At 37.2% G+C, this 22,071-nt stretch overlaps 2 protein-coding genes across 4 annotated transcripts in view; one reads left to right on the forward strand and one right to left on the reverse strand.

Annotated features, from left to right (window-relative positions):
• Nucleotides 1-8: 8 nt before the first annotated feature.
• ATOH7 (atonal homolog 7 (Drosophila)) lies at nucleotides 9-497 on the forward strand. Its single transcript, XM_009325814.1, has one exon. The coding sequence runs from the start codon at nucleotides 31-33 to the stop codon at nucleotides 484-486; it is 456 nt and encodes a 151-aa protein (XP_009324089.1). The 5' UTR covers nucleotides 9-30; the 3' UTR covers nucleotides 487-497.
• Nucleotides 498-6,683: 6,186 nt separating this feature from the next.
• MYPN (myopalladin) overlaps nucleotides 6,684-22,071 on the reverse strand; it is a 79,453-nt gene continuing 64,065 nt past the window's right edge. For all 3 annotated transcript variants that reach the window (XM_009325817.1, XM_009325815.1, XM_009325816.1), the window contains exons 13-20: nucleotides 20,841-21,062; nucleotides 20,155-20,304; nucleotides 19,149-19,228; nucleotides 18,502-18,628; nucleotides 16,755-16,962; nucleotides 15,916-16,081; nucleotides 13,521-13,654; nucleotides 6,684-11,423 (exon numbers count right to left, since the gene is read on the reverse strand). In XM_009325817.1, coding sequence (XP_009324092.1) covers nucleotides 11,254-11,423; nucleotides 13,521-13,654; nucleotides 15,916-16,081; nucleotides 16,755-16,962; nucleotides 18,502-18,628; nucleotides 19,149-19,228; nucleotides 20,155-20,304; nucleotides 20,841-21,062 — 1,257 coding nt within the window. In that variant the 3' untranslated portion in view covers nucleotides 6,684-11,253. The remainder of the gene's footprint in view (nucleotides 11,424-13,520; nucleotides 13,655-15,915; nucleotides 16,082-16,754; nucleotides 16,963-18,501; nucleotides 18,629-19,148; nucleotides 19,229-20,154; nucleotides 20,305-20,840; nucleotides 21,063-22,071) is intronic.

The raw sequence follows: 22,071 nt of genomic DNA on the forward strand, positions 1-22,071 counted from the left end.
TGTGTGTGTAAAACTGAACCTGCATTGAATATGAAAACCTGTAAATCCAGTCATTTGGATTCAGGCGTAGAATCAGACATCCAGTGCAGAAGTGGACCAGGCTGTGTTGTGAAGTGCAGTTCGGAAAGGATGGAGAATGCTGCAAAGAGAAGACTTGCTGCCAATGCCAGGGAGAGAAGACGGATGCAAGGACTGAACACAGCCTTTGATCGTTTGAGAAAGGTGGTTCCACAGTGGGGTCAAGATAAGAAGCTGTCCAAGTATGAGACCCTTCAGATGGCTTTGAGTTATATCATGGCTCTCACTAGAATACTTGCCGAAGCAGAAAGATACAGTACTGAAAGAGAATGGATTAGCCTTCACTGTGAACACTTTCATCCGGAGAACTACTACCATTACCCGGGACAAAAAATGGCAACGGACAGTGATCCGTACGCACAGCGAATACTCAGCTATCACCCTGAACACTTTCAAATAGCTAATTAGAACTTTTTACGAACTAAGAATATGCAGCAGGCCAGTTGTGTAATTTAATAATTAGCAAGAGTTAATCTGCTTGAATAAGGTAATATTGGCATTATAATAATTCATTCTTGTTTGCATCTTATACTAATTTGACAAAATAAATTTGCTTTGAGAACTTTAAATTAATATGCATTTAAGAAGATTGAATTTATTTAACACTGGTGGAAAGCGTACTTTTAATTTGAAATCTTTCTGACAGTTGCTTCCTAGTTCCATCTAGTTCATTTGATTCTTTTATTAAATAAGTTTTTGGTGGTTTTTTTTACTGTGATGAATCATGACAGTATTTTCTACAGATCATGGGCCAAATTGACCCATGGTGTAACTGAATGGAATAACACCAGAAATGAACTTCACTCCATGTTTTTATTTTTATGTCAGCTTTCAAGTTACTCTTTGGTTTGTTTTCACATAAATGGCTCCCATGAAAAAAGTTTTATAATGTATTGGAGTTCTAGTCCTTGGAGAACTAACTTTCTTAAACTTTGTAAGTTTGACGTATGGGTTCCAAGGTTGTGTAGGTTTGCTTTAATCCAATTTATGGTGTCTCTTGTATGCTCAAAAAAGAGCTAGTTTCAAGTCATGGAAGGAACGTTTTTATTTTCAATGGCTGTAAAAGCACATGTGATTATATACCATAAATGAGAATGCTCATGTGAAAATAATCTAAACTTCTAGATTTTTGTAGACTTTAAATGTTTGGATTTTATTTTTTAATTTTAGGTTATCTGGAAATAACAGATTTTGTAAATCATAAATAAAGTGTTTTCTATGATATGTCCTCACCAACTACCTGAAATTCCTACTCTAGGAACTACTTACTAGTAGCTTTCCCGCCCCAAATGTTACACTATTTCCATCACAGTCCTGGCAGTTTAATGTGCAGAAGAATCAACTAGCAAATGATGCTTGCTTCCTAGTTAGAGTAAGAAGTGTGTTTTATGTACTCTCTGAAAAACAGCCTTTAAAGATAAGAGTTTGGTAAAAAGTTATAGAGCATTCTTGCAAAGCAGTTGAATTCATTTCAGCCCTGGTGATGCCCTGAATTGCCTTTTGTTTGTTCGCTTCTTTTGCTTGTGGAGGATAGAGGGATCTGGGTAGAAAAGGCAGAAGAGGAAAGGAGGTTGGGAAGGTCAAAAAATGAGTAAGAGCAGGACAGCTGGAGAAGCAGATGTGTTTGTAGCAGGATGTAGGGTCCGCAAAAGTTTGACTGCCAATGTCTGTTGTGATGGCAGCAGACTATGAAGCTGAAGGGTACTTCTGCTGATGCCTATTTCCAGAAACAAGCCCTTGCTAGTGTTAGCCATGAGGGAGAAGGAGAAAAGGAGCTGCTGTCCTAAAACAGCTGTTGGTGGGTTTCCAGCAGGGAAGGCTGGCGTGTTCCCTGCTGGCTGCTGCCATATCTTATGTTTTAGAATTCTTTCAAATGACAAATGAATAGCTTTGATAGGAGTTATTTTCAACAATTAAGCAGCTTTCAATGAAAAGCAAAAGCATCAATAGGAACTAAGCCCTGTTTTGGAGGAGAGGGACTCTGCTGCAGGAACAGTTACATACAAAGAACTGACCTTACTGTCTGTCTTCTCTCAGAACCCTCACTGATGCTTTGCCCTGCACCGTCATGCAGACTAGTACATTTCCTGAGGTGGGAGTTGGACTGTTCCTGGAGTGAAAGCTGCTGGGACAGACTTTCAGGCTAGGTTAAACACATGTGGAAAAGGCACTGTATATTCTGAGCAACTCTCTCCTTTAAATGCTAGCATTCAGGAATGGTTTTTAATGTATATTTTAGCCTCTCTAAAGGTAATGAATAGTGTTAATTATTAAAATGTGGGCTTTTGCTTCTTATGAATTGCATTAGATCTTTATCGGCAAACAGAAAGCGGATTCAGCCTTCTGGGAATATGAAGTCATGTTATTCACTGATTTCTTTGCAGAAGTTTATATAGAGAGAATAGTATTAATTGTTGTCCATCATATAGCCAAGCTAATACTGTTTCAATATTACTCATTATTAAGTGACAATATTATGTATGTAATAACAATCAATACAATCCTTAAATAATTAAATGATGTGCCATCTTACACTAATTTATTAGCTGTAAACTTTGGGCAGACATTGTCTCACCTGCACTGCTAGCACAGTAGTGAGTTTTCCATCCTGAAATGGGAATATGATGCAAATAAATTGTGCAATTATATGACATGAAAAACTTGGCTTAGTGAAAGATAGCCTTCTAAACCTTAGGTGGGAAGGGTAATACAATACCAGAGTAGTGTGCAAGAACAGTACTAATGTGTTTCTGCATTACTGGCATGTAATTTGGTTTTGTGGGACATGACATTGCAGTTTATATGCAACTTATGTAAAAGTACTTAACATCCATTTCTCTTCTGATTTTGTTTCTTCCATGCAGTGTTGTAATTTATCATCTACTGCATATGATGATAGATATAGTTATAAAAATAATGGATTAGTATGCAGTGAATGATTAAATGATAGTAAGCTCACATAAAGAGGAACAAACAACACAAAACATAAAATATCTGTGATCGTGTTACCAAAATTATTAAGAATTGAAACTGAAGTCCTAAAAAGCACTTTAGTGCAGTAGATAGCTTGTGAACACTTTGTAAATCAGATCATTGCATCAATCTCTGCTGTTGAACAATATGGTAAGATTATAATCCCCATTCTCTTAGAATTGGTTTTGCTAGTGGGAGGTGAATGTTTTATTGATGTCTTTATCTATTGATAATAATTAGTAATATTAATAGTGGAAACATTGTGATTTTATATGATACTGTAGTATTTTTGTTTCTTCGTGGGTGCCGTGTTGAGCTGGAAGCTGGGATTTCCAATTTACTATAGCACTGAAGGCAGCAGAGTAAGTTCTTTGTAGTGTATAGACAGATGTCTGTCTATTGATGATCTGTCAAAGCTTTTTGGGGAGTGAATTGGTGCGAGGGGGAAGTTTAATCATTAAAAATTCTTTCTGAAGGCAGTCTGAAAAGCAGATATTATCCATGCTGGTTTGGACTTCTTAAACTCAGCAACTATTCAGGAATTCATTGGTTTCTTTTCATAGCTTTCCTTTACAAATACTTTAGTGACACTGTGAAATGTAAGCTTGACTGTTTAACTTGGGTTTGATTATTGCTCCCAAATATTTGTTCCCCACTGGCTATTTGATGCTTGTCAGATAATGGCTGTGACCCTTCTCTGTATTGGACTTTACTGGCATGGGCATTTGAAGCCCCCTCCCCTTAAATAATTATTGTTTCCAGTGGGCCTCCAAATGAAGCAAAAGCTTAGATGCTCAGAGCTTGGTGTGTTCTTAGTGACTGAGTTTTGTCTGCTCATAAATTTTTGTCCCACAGAACAGCAGTGCAAAACTGAAATACTTCTATTTGTAGTATCAGTACATTGTAATTCTAGAACCACATTATCGTGAAAACATTGGGGATGAGAAATGCTTGCTTCATTAATATTTGTCGCATGCTACACACATACGTGTTTCACTATTGAAATTCGGTGTGAAATTTTAATGAACTAGTTGTGGGAAATTAACCTTTATTCTTCTAAAAGGTTCAGACTGCAGGGTTTTCTATTTGAAGTAGCTATAGATACTCTGCTTCTATGATTCTTTGAATCATATCACCCTGTTTTGACAAGGTGAACAGAATTATTTTTGAACTCGGAACTGTAGTGCCATTTTTAACTGCAGTGACTTTTCAGTGGCTGAAAGCGGAACTAGAGTAGCAAGTTCCCAAAATGTATGTTAGTAACGAAAAGCCAGTGCTTTCTTCCTGTCTAAGTATTGAGGTCATCAGTGGGTATGTATTCGCATGTCTTACAACTTTAATTCGTTCCAATTCTTTAGACTTCTATTTTCCATCTCACCATTCATAAGATATTTAGGGCACAGTCCATCTTGTACTATACACACATACAGGGCAAAGCTCAGTTCTTGACTGGAATTCCTAAATGGTGCTGTAGGACAAATTCTGAAAAGTAAAAGTGTTGCTAACCTTAGTTATAGTCTTGTAAAGTCAATAACGTTACAACTTCTTCACATGAGGAAGCATGAGTATCATTAGATTTTTTTAGTATTTAGCTAAGTTGTTATACCTTGTTAAGTAGAACTTCCCTGGTGAAATCTTTGTGGAAGCCCCTATTGTGATGTGATTCACTAGGCACAAATTTAAAAAAATACGATTTCCAGTAAAATTTTTGATTTTCCAAAATAAGCTTTTGCCTTAAGATGGGTACCCTTACACTTCGGTTTCCAGATACTTGAGCTAAGCAATACGGATGCAGTTTTCTGTAATTTAGGAATGAAATTTACCTAGATTTTTAAAATTGAATAAGAATTTACAAAACAGCTTCTTTTTGCTCTAAATATGTTCAGCTGTTCTATCTCTACAAAATATCCAGGGGAAAAAGCAAATGCACTGAGAATAAAGACATGTTTATTCATTGAAGAAGCAGTCCAGTGTTTCCTCTACACAGATATCTTGTAACAAACATTGATTTCACCTGGTACTTGGGTGCTTTTTAAAACATGCTTTATGTTTTTAACTTTAATTACATTTCAAGAAAATGTGGCTTTAAAAAACCCAAAGCAACCCCATGTATAATATTTAAATATATTTTCTACCAAAAAGTACATTTTAATATTGTCCACTGATTTTTTTTCTAATTTGTAATTCAGTTTTCATTTGTACAGAAATTAGCATGCAAAATACATCTTACACAGAATTTCCTTAAAATGTCTGCATGTGTAACTCCAAGGAAAAAGAAGTTCATTTTTGCATGGCTTCCTGCAGCCTGGGGTGCATAGTCGGTTTTTTTCCAACATTTCAGAATGTCTTCAGTATTTTTCCATTTCTTTACAAAACCATGTTGCCTGCTCCTAACGGATTGTATGATCCTAAAGGATGGTCAGTTTCTCAACAGAATTTCCCACCGATATAAATGGAGAACTCCACTTAAATTCACAGCACATATGGCCCAAGATCTCTTTGTATTGTGCAATAAATGGTTCTTTATATCTATAATGGACTTGAAATACAAAGGCATTAATAAAAGCAGCTTGTGTTGCTCAGAGGAAATCATAAAATGTGTAGGAACTGCTTTAGCTCATGGAACTGTAGCTGAGCTAAAATGGTCTTAAGAACATTGTCTCTGACCTAGCAGGCACAGAAGTATATAAAAATCAAGACAGGTAGAAATGGAGAAACATGGTTACGATTACATGGGAAAGCAAAATCAGTACCAGCAAATGTAATGGGGCGCATCCTTTTTTTTCCCTGTTCTCGTCTGTATCTGAGCTCTAAGATCCACCTTCCTTCAAGTGTTGGTTTTGCATCTGCTGCTCATTTAAAATCCCTTCCAAAGTCTACTAATGGACCCTTATACAAAGAATATGCTAAATCATTCAAGTTGAAGACCTGTATAGGGAAGAGTGAAATTCAGTGTGGTTTGTGTGTTTGATTGGCCCTCATTCAATTTTCACTTGTTCAAGTGCTGGATATGCAGCTACGGGTTGAAAAAATAAGTCCTCTGTAACAGGTCTCCAGTGCCCTACTGCACAGAGAGACTTCTAGGAGCATTGGTCTAGACCCAGTAAACAGGTATTTCAGGGGGAGTGTGTGGGCTAGGCAACCAATGTAGTAGACAGATTCTGCAGGAATTTTTGAGACATGATGGAGTTCAGCTATGGCAGTCTGTAGGTAGAAGTATATGCTCAAGCATAGGCTTTGGAGACTAAGTCTCCAGGATGCTGAGGATTTGGCAGTCTGTTGAACTTTAAAACATGCAAATTGCCCTAAAGCAAATTGCTTCTGCTCTGGTACCCCTGAGAAAACTTGTTCTTTCAAACTTTGATGAAGGGATTGAGGTTATCAGAAGAAGAAAGCATAATTTAAAACCAAAGCAAATTGATATTAAGAATTGTGTAAAAAAGCAACAACTATATTTCACAACTAACTGCTAGAAGCATGGCTAGTACATAACTTGACAGTATTTTATGATTTTCTTCTAAATAATGTAAGGTCTGATTCCATTAATCAGCTGTCACAGCAAAGTTCTGAGGAAACCTCTGGTCTTGTTGCACCCTTTCACAATTATTTGAACACGTGAAGGACACACTCTTGTATGCAACTCTGAAGCATTTATTTAAGTTTAGGTGAGGCGAAGGGAAATACATTACTGAACAGGCAGGTGTTTGGTTTTTCCTTTCATATGCACTTAAAATATACTTTAAAACTGACATTAACATTTTTCTTCCCAGTGAGAATGACTTTGGATCAAAAAATAAAAATATCAACTTTAATCAAGAAAAAATTATAAAATAGAATTTTAAGGCTCAAAGTGAACATCTTTGTATTGGAGATAGTAAGGCAATTAACAATGAATCACTTCTCCAATATTTAACAGTTAAAATATTTCATGAGGTCTTGCTAATCATTTTGTATGAAGACATTTTCCAGAAACTAATGCTTTTAAACCTGGTAGCATTAAGAACACAGTTCTTAAAGGAATTCTTATTCCACATTTGTTGCTTTGAAGTACCTATGATTACTGTAAACAGTTGGAATTGGCGATTGTTTACATATTAAGATAAAGACTGCAGACGTGGCTTTTCGTATTTTGAAGTGTGGGCTCTCATCTTCTCATGTTAGCAGACACGAGGCATTCAGAAGGAATGCTCCACCTTCGATACGGAAGCAAAGGAACTCAATCCAGCTGTTTTAAGGCAAGAAGTCCAAGAGTATCAATGCAAACTGCTATGTGATGCTGCTGAGGACTGGGTTTGCACCAAGCTGGACCAAAATTTTAAAGCAAAGATAATACTTTTGCTTCTTAGAATTGCAATACAAAAGTTGTTATTTCTGCTCTTCTTTGAAATATACTGTGCCTCTGATTGTATACAAAACCAGGACTAGAAGGAAACGGGAAACTAAATAAACCTACAAGATCTGAATCAGAAAACATTGAGAGGTTACAAAACTGAGCATTTCTGTATCTCACTGATACAATGTTATGCTCCACATTGTGGTGTTTTAATGGACTTTTGAAAGATAATAGCTAACACTGACTTCAGTGGAAGTTCTAACATTGATTTTTGTTGTTGCAGTAGCCTGCCCTGAATAAGAGAATGAAATACCATGTTAGTGTGAAGTCAAATTGGTTATTCAATTAAACAAAAACAATGAACAGCCAAGCTGTTCAGGAAGGGAGCACAGTTGCATAGTCTCTAGTGCATCTTCACACAGTGTGATTAGATAGTGCCATTCTTCACAGGACATGAACTCAAATAATATCGCATATTTTGTGACAACTCAGTGTTGTCTCTGCTGCTTACACAAGCCTTTTTCCCTTGGCTTTTCCATCAGTTAACAACACAAGCATAATTTTTGTGTCTTCTTCTAGCAAGCCTTCTTTGTGATGAGCAGGTCAATACTACTAATTAACAGCATTTACATCCATTCACATAAGCTTCCTTTACATACTCATTTTACAGGCTCAGTATATGCAGAGGAGAAATGTTCTGTAGCAGTTAACGAGCAAAATTTAATGACTACAGACCATTTGGGATCAGATTCTGATTTTGTTTGTATCAGATGCACTGAAAGTAATTGAAATTCCTGTCTTCTGCGGTATGTAGGGAGATGTGATGGGTAAAGTTTTGATCCTTTTGCTAATGAATACTGTCAAGGAGAGAATGTTATAGTTCAGCTGACAGATTTTGGTGATCCACTCTCTGTAGCCTACCTCTCAGTGAGACTTCTGGGACTTCTTCTTGAATGACTAAGGATTAATCCTTCTTACACAGATTTTTGGGATGAATCTGTCAGCAGTAGCTTCTTCCCACTTCCAAAGAACTGAATGTACATTTTAAAAAACATTGTATCACTTAACACTCAGCTTGTCAGCTCAGGTTATAATGGTGTTAGTTTGGAGACATTCCACTGAAATCACTGAGAAAAGGTTGAAGAGATATGGTTAACATATCTTCTCTGTGCACTTTGTCTTTTAATTTGTACTGAGTTTTTGGGTGTGTTGTCTGATGTTGTAAAATGTGAAAACCGCTGCTACTGTCAGTAATATTAACTAAGTGTGATTCCAGCACTGGTAACCAGGTACTTGCTAACAGTAAGTACTAGTATTCCTTTCTTCTAAACTATGTAAAGAACTCTGATTAAAGTGATCACTCTTGTAGTTAGAATTGCCTAATAGGATATATCCCAGTCAAAAAGGAAAAGTTTGTGCTTGCTTGAATTCTTAGTCTCTACTCAGTCAATAGGTAACTTAATCCACACAGGATATTCAGACAGGCAGTGGAAAGTAAAATAATTTAGGAAGTATAGAGTGATTTAGGTCTGAAGGAACCTCAGGAGGTCATCTGGTCCAACCCCTCACTCAAAGGCAGGGAAGGGGGCCACAGGGGAGTTCTAAGCAGACAATCGCTTGACTAAGCCTATGCTAGGTAGAAAGCCTGATGGCCGATATACAACTTGGAATACTTTGGATCAAAATCCACTTTTCATTTCTGGCATGAAATAATGGGAAGACCAGGGCTGTAGAAGGGTGTAGAATTTCATCTTTTGTGTCTTAATTTCCTCTCTTCCCACTTCCCAACAGCATTGGATTAAATAAGCAAAATCCAGTAACTTTCCTTGGATTATTTTCCCAAGAGTAGTAACTAATATGGGAAACTTTAAATTTTGGGTTGCCCAACTCTGACTCAGTCTAGGTTTAATTTTGGAATCCCTAAGCCACCCTAAAAATAAATGAATATAAGAGGAGCAGTAGATTCTCTATCCTGGAAAATCAGACCCGCAGTGTGTCTTAAGTTGGGCACCCCATAACTGAAGTCACTTGAATCAATGCATCACTTTTAATAGCTATTAGTTTTATTTTGTTTGCCAGGGAGGAGGGCAGCAACAGCTACTTCTGCTTTCCCACTGAAATACCTGCACCTTCTTTTGTCTCTCAGGATAAAAATGTGTTTTAGCTTCCTGGTCTGGGGTGAATCGCCTGAGATTTCTAACAAAAGCATGAAAGTTATAATGATAGTTTTGTTTTGTGGTCTTCACTCAGGTGAGAAGTGGAACAATACAAGAAATTCACTTCCTCTAAACCCTTAGGGAACCAACAGTTAGAGACAACATAAGCTGTATTTGTAGGAAACCCAATGAAAGGCTATCTCTTTCTCAGTGTCTGGCTATATCCAGTATCCTTTTGTTCTTAAGATAACTCCTCATTGTTTTCTTTGCATATGTAATTTTTTTAAGTTACATTTTTAACTTTGAAAAAATCCAAATAAGGTCTAAAATGAAAGTATCTGTTAATTTTTCTTTTCATCTCTGTGACTTTGATCAGCACTTTGTTGCATTCTCCAGCCATGTTGAAAGCAGTAAGAAAGAACTGCTTGAAAACAATGTCCAAAGAAGAGGGATAGCAATAATTTAAAGATGCAGGAAAACATCTTAGATAGTCACAGATTCTAAGTGCTGGGAGGTATTAATACAACTGTATAGATGCTAAATATATTTAAATCAATCCTTAAATGTTGTCACTTAACACCTTCTGTTGCACTTTCATTAAATTGCCTTATTTATTTCTACTATTAGTTACAGTAGGTTTTTTAGCTCTTTGCACCTAACTGTTGCTTAAGTTCATAACTTTTGTATATTAACAGAATTTTCTCTGTCTTTATAGTAGACACCACACTTGTGGTTATTTCCTAAATGATGGTGAAAATTTAAATTCCACCAGATCATAATTCCTTTTCAGTTAGTTAAAAAATGAGCTAGGTGGTAGATGCACTTTTCTTTTAGTCACGTTAAAAATTAGGAAAAAGAGACTCACACTTAAAAATGGTGAAGTTACAAGCTTGATATCATCCGTGTTTAAAGGCAGAGAATCACTATCATTGTAAAGAAAAAAATAGGAAGCACATCTGGAAAATAGTTTCAGCTATGGGCTCTAGAGAACATGCTTCAGACAACGGGAATTTTGGTTTCCTATGTTAGCGTCCTATGCACGTGCCCTGTACCTTACCTTATGAATCCTTACACCATGAGTGCACAGCTCATGGAGTACACACACACACAAATATAAATATATAGGGTGTACAGCTGTACCTACATGAAACACTATATTTATCTAGTTTTGAGTTCAAAAATTCTAAGATTATCTGGCATAATAATATATAAAAATGAGTTACATCTTTTCCCTTTAACTTGTGCTTTGTGATTATCTGGCATGTTTTTTTAGAATTACATTCAAAGTCATGTTGTTTACCCTCATTCAGGATTGTTGTTATTGTAATGTCAATGTTTTCTCTGGCAGTATTCCAGCTAAACATCATCAATCCTTAACATGGCTTGCTACAGTACAGTAGCTTTAATTCAAGCAGTAAAAGTGGTATTGGCTTTTAAGTGCTGAAAACTATGTTTACTATGTAATTCTTAGCAAACTACACAGTACTGAATTTATTGCACAACACTCCATACCACAATTATCCTGCAGTAAAATAATATGCAAAAGTCTTGTATGATATGTTACTTGCAACATTTGCAGCAGCAGTACACTTAATTACAAACAAGTTGCTTGTAAACCTTGAGCATCTTGACTTGTACCTCTTTTTTTTGTTTTTTTTCTCCACAGTTCTAGTATCTCTGCAGGTGTAACTGGAACAATTGTTTGTTTGTTTTTCAAAGTTCTTCACTCTCCACCACCTTTTGGGTTGGGGATGAAAACAGCATAGGGCTTTCAGTAGTTGGGAAGGCAGAAAAAATGTCGAGTCCTTGACCGGTAAGGTTTGCATACCGGCTGCCACCAGGTCGAAGCTTTATTGGTTGTGGAATTTGACGGTGCCACTGAGCTGAAGCAACAGAAACAGAATAGGCTGTATAAACCTCTAATTAAGTTAGCAATGAAACAACAGAAATCAATGCGCACAACTGAAAAGTTGCTTCCAACATCCTTGAAGAGAGCACAGCATTGTTGTTCCCTGTTTTAGGGTCTGTTCCTTCAAATATTATCATTTACGTAGTTTATATGTTGAGTATCTTTACTGAAGCTTACAGATGGAATTCCATCCCTGTTCAATGCAATGGCAACGTTTACATGGATTTCACAAGTCCAAAATTTAATAATTTAATCTTTGGAGCCTTCTCCAAAGCTCTTGCAATCAAAACTGAAAACATACCATAGCATGAACAGAGATAAGCAAACTGGACATGGCTCTGCTTTTGTACTACCCCATCCTCTGAGGGACTTTTCTTCCTGATATTTTTTTTTGGTGGTATTTAATTTCAAAGTAGTAATACAGGGAATTTTTTTAAAGAAGTGATCACAATTTTTATTTCCTTCTACTACTTACAACTAGTAACACGTTTCCTTGATTTTTTTAAAGACACTGAAAGAAGTGTAATCCAAAGACACATATTCAGGAATTTAAAAGTAACATTCAATATGTTCCCATATGAACAAATACTGTTACAGTTTTGTAAGAATATTTAGCTATTATATAATACTTAACAGCTGTCATTCTTAAAACACTTCAGAAAGGGGAAATTGATATTATCTTTGCCGGTATTTATCTATACAAAACCTCCAGGTCTGCACCCAAACTGGACAAACATATCTGTCAGCAATTAAAATGAAAGGGTAGAAGTTCAGCCTACAATACTCTGAGAACAGCTTAGTGTGGGAGACCTACAATCTACATGTTAAGCATCGATAGGAAATGTTCATTATCTTTCCATGCTGAATTTTGACCCTGTCTATCTGGAAGTATTTGAAAAAGAGCCTCCTTTTTTTGTGCAGCCCCCAATTTGTTTCTATTTGAACAATACACTAATTATTTACTGTACTTCTTTCTTTGCACATGGAATTGCAAATATCAGACCACACTTCCAGTCCTCCAACCCCATCCATTCAAAATAGCACAAAGAAAAATGATTTCTGTCACTCCCTTTGGTAAGACTTGTGGAGTCTTTAGAAAACATGGTTGGAATCAGGAGGCATTTCTTACTTTCCATCTTTTTCCTGTTTATACCTTGAATCCTTTATGTGAAAATTTAATTTATGTCTTGCAACATTTAGATACCTAAGGAATTATTTTTCATTTTATGTGACCTTTTTTGAATCAGACTCTCACCAGCCCTCTCTTGAACATTACATTACTATTGCCTATGTCACCACAAGGTGGCGGAAAACTGACAGAGATGCACTGGTGACTTGTGGTTATCCCTGATAATTGAGTTTTTTTAAAAAATGAGAAATACAAGGTTGAAAACGTGTTTTTTTTCCCTTCGAGGATATGGCTATAATCCAGTAGTTTGTGGAATGTGTTTTCTGTTTTATTATGCTGCTTAAGTGATCGAAGTACTCTCTTGCTCTAGATAAATTGTCTTAACTATTACATCTTGCATAGATACAGAGTAATTAAATGATGTGCTGTAGTTCTTGAACTGGGCTGAGACCTTCCAAGTCCTAGGCAAACAGATGCAAACTAGTCTCCATTAATTAGGCATAGTTTGCATCATACATGCTCCACAGAAGAAGGGGTCTGCTTTCTTGTGTGCAATTTATTGTTCCATCTCAGGTCAGGGCTGTAGCACAGGCATGTGTCAGAGGGAACAGAGTTAAGGTTCGACTTGAATACATGTTTGTTATATGCTTATGCGTCTAGGGAATTTGGAAGGTGGAAAATGGGAGTAGAGAATACTGTGCAAAACTACTCCTCTGTTTTTTCTCTTTACCTGCCTTTAAACTGATGCAGGAGAGCTAATTTGGCCATTTAGCTGTATCATTATACCTCCTCCTGGTGGCCATATTAAGCTGTGGCCATGCTGCGACACTGATTTCTAATCCACATCAAAACCAGCAATTTATGGACTAAGAACTAGGTGAGGGCTGGGACCAGTCAAAGAAAATAAATTCTGATTTGTTTTATTTACTAGCCAATACCTACCGTATATGTCAAGTCTAGCAGTACAAGAGACAATACCAACTTCGTTTTTTGCAGACAAAGTATACCAGCCAGCATCTGCTTTCTTGGCAGGTTGAATCAGGAGGCAGACATACCCTGTAGTATCTTGATGCATGCTGGGAAAACAAGTGTTTTGGAATTAGTATTTCTCAAAAGCATATCAACTTTGAGATTTTACAGTATGTACATGAAATATGAAATAGATACGTTGTAGCTTCTATTCTCAAAGAGGTAGCAGTCCAAGACATTTATAGTCAATAGATTTACTTTCAGTATGGCCTCAACCAATAACCAGAATAGCTGAAATCTGTTCTTGCTCCTTTCAGCTGTGCAAAGCCATGGTGTGACTGTGAGCTGAATTGTTGCTCTGTATGTGTTAATATTGGAATTGTGTATTGAATTCCAATGAACTAAACCCATGCAAAGCTGCTGCACGGTCATATTGTGTTTTTTCCTAGTTCAGAAGCTGGAAGAATAACATAACAAAATACCAAGAACATTTGTACAAAGTTGTGATATTTTTCACAACAGTAACCAGACCGAGTCAGAAATTTTCTTACGGCACCCTTTTCCATGAGAAAATGCCTGGGTAGCAAAATCTTAACAATTTGTTTGGCCAATGCTCTAAAAGAAACCTGCTTCATTATTCCCTCCTCTTCCTTTGCTCTTCAGTGATCCAAGACTTTCTGGCTGCAACTTCTGGGAAAAACTATTCAATAGTGTATAAGAGAACTGAGGCTCCTCTGCTCTCTAGGCTGTGGTTGGTCCTTTCTATCATCAACCCAAGTGTTTCCCGCATTATAAAGGAAGAGGTGGGAGATGAGCACATCAGAATACTTGAAGTTGCAGGAAGTTCTGAAATTTGAGATTTTGTTTCCTTATGAACTGGAAGGAAACATCAAACCACAGAATTTCAGGTCAAGAGGACATTTTGTGCTTCTGACAGCTCTAATAAAAAAGGGAACATTCACCCTTTGCTCCCTGCACTACATAATTTGCCTTATGCTGGGGGTGCAGTAGTATAGAAGCTCATGCATGTCCATATCATGATACGAAAAAGGTCTCGGCTTCAGGCAGGAAGATAATAGTGAGGCAAGATAGGGACAAACAAGGACAATGCTGCCCATTGCTGACGTGGATCTGTGCAGAACCACTTGAAGCCTTAGGAGCAGACAGTCTGGTCATGACTGGCTGAAATAGCAGAGGTGTTACAAGCCTGATGTTAGCTCCTGGCATTGTGAAGTGTGGGAGGTTTCCCTTAGTCATTCCTTCGCTGAGCTGAAGCAAAAACTTGTTTTCAAAGCTTCTGTGAAACAACTGGAAATGAGGCATTTTAGGACAGTTGTTCATTTTACATTAACTACAGTGTTTGCATGTATATAACCATAATTCCTGTGAAAGTACCAGTACTTGAAATAAATCCTTGCATAATCTGCCTAGAGGCAGAGGAATAAAGGCTACAGGCTATAGAAGATCAGAGTCAGGTGGGCTTTTTGGAGAGGGACAGCAGTCTCTCAGTGGGGACAGGGAGACCGCTGAAGGATTTTTTTCAAGTAAGCTTTTCCTCATGGTAGGTGTGCATTCATAACAAGTGCTGCTGCGGAGCGCAGGGTATGCATGTGAAAATGTAGTACTTCTTGAAGTTGATCTCAGAGATCCAACGACTGCATCAAATCATTAGTTGGAGCCAAGTGAAATAAAATATTAAAAATCAGGTTTATGCTGAAGTAGAAATCTTTACAAAATAAATGAAAGCAATTAGTTTCTCATTAATTACAGGCAGGCACATTATTTCATCAACTTTTCTTTTGCAAAACCTAAAAAATAGTGATGCATTTGAATGCAAGAGCTGAACCTGAACATTGTTGTATTTTGTAAGCATGGATCAAAGTCTTTGCCTATGTTTGTGACTGAACTTTGTTATCAGCCTCTGTATCTGATATGCTAAACTCTCTATTATCCCATACTCTGTGGCATTCAAAACCATGTTCTAACTGTTCTGAGTTTGAATTCATCCATAGTTAGAACTAAACTGAGGAAAAAATGGTTTAGAGAGAGAATAAGGTGCTAAAATGCATTAAAATATCGTATCATAGTATCTTTGATAAGAAGATGCATATGCTGTATCAGGCCTATGACCCGAAAGGTCTATCTATCACTAGTCTCTGAAGCAGTGGCATATTATGCTCCATGCCTTTATTCTGAACCAAGGAAACAGCTATTGTTCACCTCACAGTGAAGCCAGCTTTTTAAAACTTTATGTGGGTGAAAGAAGTTGTTGTAAGAAGAACGCCACCTGTACTTATCACACAGGTTGTCATGGAAACAATTGGTCCAGCCACAAGAAACTCCAAGCATGGGTATGACAGTACAGTACCTCATCCTCTCTCTGTTTGATGGGATGGTCTCATTATCCTTCTTCCAGTAAAATATGGGGGGTGGCATTCCCACAACTCTGCACTCTAATCTGACGGGGTACCCTTCAGGAACACCACAGTTCTGAAGCTTCTCCAAAAACATGGGGGCTTTTTTTACTTCCTTTGCTGGAAAAAGAAAAAGATTTATTGGACAACAGATATTTTATTCTTTGTTTCACTTTGAACAGTATGGAAGAACACAACCAAAAATTATTCTTGTCATATCAAAATAGGTTGTGAATTTTTAATGGGATATTGGAAGGAAAGTGAAATGCCATGACATAGCCTCTGTAAGGGAACATAAAGAAAATAATAGGCAGAACTGATGTTCATAAAAGAATGTATGCATATCTAATGGTCTAAACATACTACCATTGCAGGAAATTAATGCCAGATCTATGAATTTCAATATCTCACATCTTGTAAGGCATTATAAAGAACAGTATTCAGATTTGTATTTTTCTATTTAAAAACATTTTTAAACTAATAAAATTGGGACTGAAATCTAGGAGACCTTAACATATACTGTGAAGTCAAACCTGAAGCATTTTCTGAGGAGAAAATTAAGAATGTCATTTTGCCAAGACGAGAGGTAAAGTGATGATGAGACAGAATTCTTACAGCCCTCTGTTAATAACAGGAGCGTACCTATCGACTGAGCACCAGGTTCATTTCCCTCCATCAGATGGGTTCTATAGCTGTTGAACTCTCCTACTATGAATGGATTAACTATTTATTTATACTTGTCTGTACGTACAAGTAACTTCATCATTGTGACTAGTTTTTCAGTGGTTCTTACCTACAACAGTGAGCTCCAGACTAAATGAATTTTGTCCTGTTTTATTAGTGGCAAGGCAAGTATAAGTTCCAGCATCATTTTGTGAGAGAGGATCAATAAGGAGAGAGTGAACTCCAGTCTCTCTGACCAGCATCTTGTGGGTGCCATCTGGTAGGACAGGTTTGCCGTTCAGAAGCCATGTCAGGTCTGGAGTTGGTAACCCACTCACCTAACAGAGAGTGAAACAGCTAGAGACAAATGTCAAACTGACAAATAGATTTTAGTAAATTCATAGGTAAGCCTTTTTTTTCAGATACCATCTGAATGATGTCAGAATCTAGAACAGAAAGATGTTTTTTTTTATTTCTCAGCTTCTGTTTTTCTTCTGATTCGTTCCAAAAGGGAGAAAAATAGAAAACAAACAAGCAACAACATCCCAAGAGAAACAAATGCATGAAATACCTACATTTTTCTTAGTCAGAACGGAAGAAACTTGGTTATATATCAGATTCACAAAAGACTCCTAGTAATCTGCTAGTTTTCTTTTTTTTAAATGCTGAGTATAAATCAAAACCCTGGATCTAAACCACTACAGAGTTTAATAGAGATGAAAAAGAGTTCTATACAAATGACACTGTATTTAGTAAATTTTGATGAAGAATGATACAGTTCTTTGTAGCTGTTAAACTTACATACTTTAGAACACTATAGATTATTTTTTAGAAGGATTATTAGACTGTATTATAGTCTTAAAGAACTTTCCAATAGATAGAAGTACTCACTCATGTCTAAAATATTGCTTTCCAAACAATATTCTACAAACCAGAGAAAGAGGGAAGTGGGACTTGCCTGAACGAGGACTGCTGTCTTCCAGGTTTGTGCAATACCAGACATGCTTTAAGGCTTCACAAGCTCTGCCAGGATAGCAGAGCTAAGAATAACCAAATTCTTTGGCATGCTCCCTAGTAAACTTTACATCGTAAATTAAGTAGTAATGAATCTTGTTCATCTTCAGGGCATTAACTTCTGCTTCAGAGCTTCTACCCTCTTTAGGGTAGGAGACATTCTGGAGCGTGGAAGAGGTCAGTGTCAGCACTACCACCTTTGCTGTGCTACTGGGACATAGAGGGACTACCAAAATGTGTTGGAGCAGATGAGTTTTTCTCAAAGCTGTTCAATAGCAGGATGTTCACTTCGTGTACTCTAATCTCTGACAACTCCCTCATGTGGGGGTTTGAATCTGTAAATGGGGATGTTTCTGCATCTGTGCATGCTGGAGAAGCATAAAACAAACTGGGCTCTGTTCCCTCTTTTCAGGGAGTATTAATCTTCAGTAATTCAGTCAATACAATGGGAACATTTGTTTGAACAGAATACAACATGCTGAATCCTCTCTTTCTTACGGTTTTGTGCTATTCTGGATTATGTTCAAGAATCTGATAACGGAGCAGAAGGACCTGTCATTCCCAGATGAACTTCTGGAGTTCGGACTGGTAAAGGACATGGTGAACATATCTAGTAATTTGAACAACCTTGTAAGTAAGCCTTCTATTTCTGGGGTTGTGTTTTCTGTGTTCTTCATTCCATATAGTGTGTGTTGAAAAGAAATCCCCTGAATCAGCTCAGAGGCAATGGCAATAAGAAATAATTTCTTAAAATGAAGCATTAAAACTTTAACAGAAAGTGTTCATACATGCAATAAGGAACATGAAAACACCTAGCAATACATGTACAGAGGTAGAGAAAGGACAGAGCAAACAGTTAATACCTTACAATCCAACCTACAAAGTCGCCCTTCGTGTGCTACCATGTCACCTGGAGCCTGTAGAAAGTATGGCCTGAAAAAGCGTTCCTGAACTGCCTCTTTGTCTCCTTCTGGTACCCGGGGTCGTGTTCTGCAACACAAAAATTGCATGTATATGTTTGGAAGTCAAACTTTTTTTTCCTAATGCTTAAAAAAAGGAAGAAATTGTGGAAAAGGATGAACAGATAGCTTGAGTTAAATAGAAGGGCAGAAAGAAATGGACTGATTGTAATTTAATACTTGCATATTTTCCATTTAGAAAGATTATCAAATTAACTATATGGTGTAGTATTGTAGGATTCCCAGGCTGTCCTTTACTTCTTTTTGCTTTTTTGGCTGAATTTCATCTTGCTAATCCATCCCTTGCCTTTAACTCCACTGCAACAGGTAAATGAAATAATGCTTTACACTTAAACTTCCCTGTATTTGAAGGTGACCTTCAAAAATGTTACATTCTAGAAGTGACCTGTTGGGAGGGAACTTCTGCTTTTATTTTCATTTTATGGTTGAGAACTGAAGTACAGAGTGCATTGAAGTACAGTAGCTAGTTATTTTGAATGCCTTCGGTAAGAAGCATAAAGAGGGTCTGAAGGACTTGTCTTTCCTTTTACCTGTGAGGCTGAATTGTTGATATTCGGCCCCGAACAGGGATACTCTGAACCATCAGGTGGCCTGAACAACTGATTCTCCCCTGCAAATCACAATGGAAACAGAATTAATAGTTGGTTAATAGCTCATTTCATTTTAAAGTACAAATATTTAACATTTACAATGCATTAGGATTTATTTTTATAAAGTAACTGAACTATAGTGTAAATATTACTTTTTCAAAGCAAATGCTATTAGCATGCAGTGGAGTGCAGTTGAGGCAGGGTTTTCTTTGTGTCTAGAGCAGTGTGTTTCTCAGACTCTTCAAGGCTGTGGCAATGCATTTGGCAGCGGTGCTATGTAAACCAGTCTATCCCTGCTTGTTAGTTCCTGCCACTGTGTCTCCACAGGTACTGTCTGCTAGTATCTTTGTACTAGCATACTTGTTTATGCAGCCACACAGAAACTGAAAAGTCGTTGGGCTGAAATATAATTCTGACAAAAGGAAAAACTTAAACTGGAAAAAGTTGCCTGATATACTTGAGCGTACTGCTAAATAAACAGCTAAGCTAGCACATAGGGTGAAGAAGAATGGTATTGGGGGATGAGACTATTTGCAGATCCACATCTTTGCATCCTAAATAAAGAATAATTGTGTTTGGTAACACTTCCAAATTTGGTGTAAATTTTTTTCCCCTTGCTCTATTCTTTCTGCCTGAAATACCATGTCTGTCTTATCACCTCATCTCAAAAGGTATCTATCAGCATTGGGGCGGGGTGTCAGAAGATGGAGCAGGAGTTATTAAGGTAAAAAAATTTCTTTAGTGATTGTGACTGGGACGCGTAAGAGTAGGGGAATAGTTTCGTCATTCTTCATTACATGGTTTCCTCTCCTATCCTCTGAAGCATCTGAAATTTGATACAGTCACCACTCGATGTCAGACTAGGCGGCCCAATCTGTGTTCCTGTTAACATATATTAGGAAAAGATGAAAGAAGCATTTTTGTAGAGGAAAATAAAACACCTTACTTGTGGGTTTGCAGCCATAATCGTATAGTTGCCATCATCATCATTAGTAGAAGCTTCAATATGTAAAGAACATGTTCCATCTTCTTCTCTGTTCATTTTGAAATGCGTATTTTTCTTTGAAATCTGCTTGCCATCCTTGAACCAGTATACCTGTAGTGATCAGACCCCCCCAGTGACTTAACACTTGCTCTGTAGTGGAATAGTGACTAGAAAAAATGTAGATAAGAACATGACATAAGTTGACCAATTGCTAGTAAAAATTTTAGAATATTATAAAATTTGCAGATCAGTTACAATGTGAAATAGAATTATTCCAGGTTGAACTCAGAAAGCTGCATATCTCCTTCACATAGCTGGGCCTGTCAGGTTCTCTTTTCTTGGCTATAGACACATTACTGGTTATCTCAGATCAGTTCTCATCTTTCTAAGAAGTTAATTTTTGGGGGTTTATGAAGTTCTATTTCTCTTGGAGTCAGGTGGTTGTGAGGCAGTGCATATACTCATCAAGGCCTGACACATGCTCAGGAGCAGATATTGTTATTTTAGAAAGCTGGGGGGGGATAATTTGTTTTAGAGCTCTCTCCACAGAGACATGTTCTTAGGAGTGAGACTTTCCAGAGGGATGTATAGAAAATAGCGTGTAGTTGATTTTTATTCCTTTACCGCTAACAGTGAGAATGACCTACCTTGGGAACAGGTATTCCAACTATTTTGCAAGTGAATGTAATAGGAGATCCTTCCATTACCCGAAAATGCTTGAGTCTCTTATCAAAGATTGGTGCTATGTATTTGCCTGTAGGGATTTCCTCGTGTTGGACTTCATCGTCTGATTCCTCCACTGGGGTACGTTCAAGGCGAAATTCTATTTCATTCATCAGCCTCTGCTCAAAGCTTGATATCCTGTATTCCTGCAGAGTGAGAGAGGCACGGTTCTGAACAAGACGAGTCGTGTTCTGTGGTATTTGCAGTCGTTTGCGTCTAGTCATTAGACTAATTCTAAAATGAGTGAAAATAAAAAAACCTACGTAGACTAGGACATATTGAAACAGTCTGAATTTAGTCTGCAGACACAGATTCTCACTGCATCTTAAGTTTGCAGAATGTAACTAATGAAACTGAGTTTTTTCAAAGGCAGCTAAACAATCAAACATGTAATTCCACTAAGTCCCTATGAAAGAACTATACTGTTGCACCCTGTTCATCAAAAAAGATCATTAAGATATGCCACATTTTTGAGGATTTTGTGTTCAAATATTACTCACCTGCTAATTATAGAAATGAATAGTGCTATATATTTCAATTCAGAATTAAATAAGGAAAACTATACCTACTAAAAGAGAAAGCTAGGAAGAAAGTGAAATGTTTTCAGAGTAATTTACCTTCAGGTTAAAACTTGACCAGATTTCTAGCTGGTGTAACTGAGAAAGCAAAACATATCACATTTAAATCTTTAGAAGATTAAACAGATGATGCAAGAAAACCAGTATATTCCTACATAAATGACCATTTCCAGATAGTTTGATGTGATTATGAGCCTCCTCCTAATCCCCTGAACTCAATTAGAAACCTCTCATTACTACTCTGTTTTGCATGAGGATGTCTCTTGTCTAGACCGAGAGGCATTTGACCAAATGTCTCTTGCTGTGACATGTGAAGCTTCAGACCAACAGCCAGCTTCAGTTTTTGACACCAAACCAATGTTTATCCTGGGCATGGTGACCACTATGGTTACACCTGAATGGACTTTTCTGGTAGCAGACGCTGCCTAGCTACACTAGCACGAACAGCTGCAAGAATATCTTGCTTAAGTCATTATAAACTGTCTTGTGGGGAAATTTGTATTACCATATGTAGGCCTGTAGCAGTAACGAAATGAGTTTGCTCAGACCTGGATTTATGCAGTTTGTAAGTCCAGAG

This window comes from Pygoscelis adeliae, unplaced genomic scaffold (assembly GCF_000699105.1).
Source record: "Pygoscelis adeliae isolate BGI_AS28 unplaced genomic scaffold, ASM69910v1 Scaffold4, whole genome shotgun sequence".
Lineage (NCBI taxonomy): Eukaryota > Metazoa > Chordata > Aves > Sphenisciformes > Spheniscidae > Pygoscelis > Pygoscelis adeliae.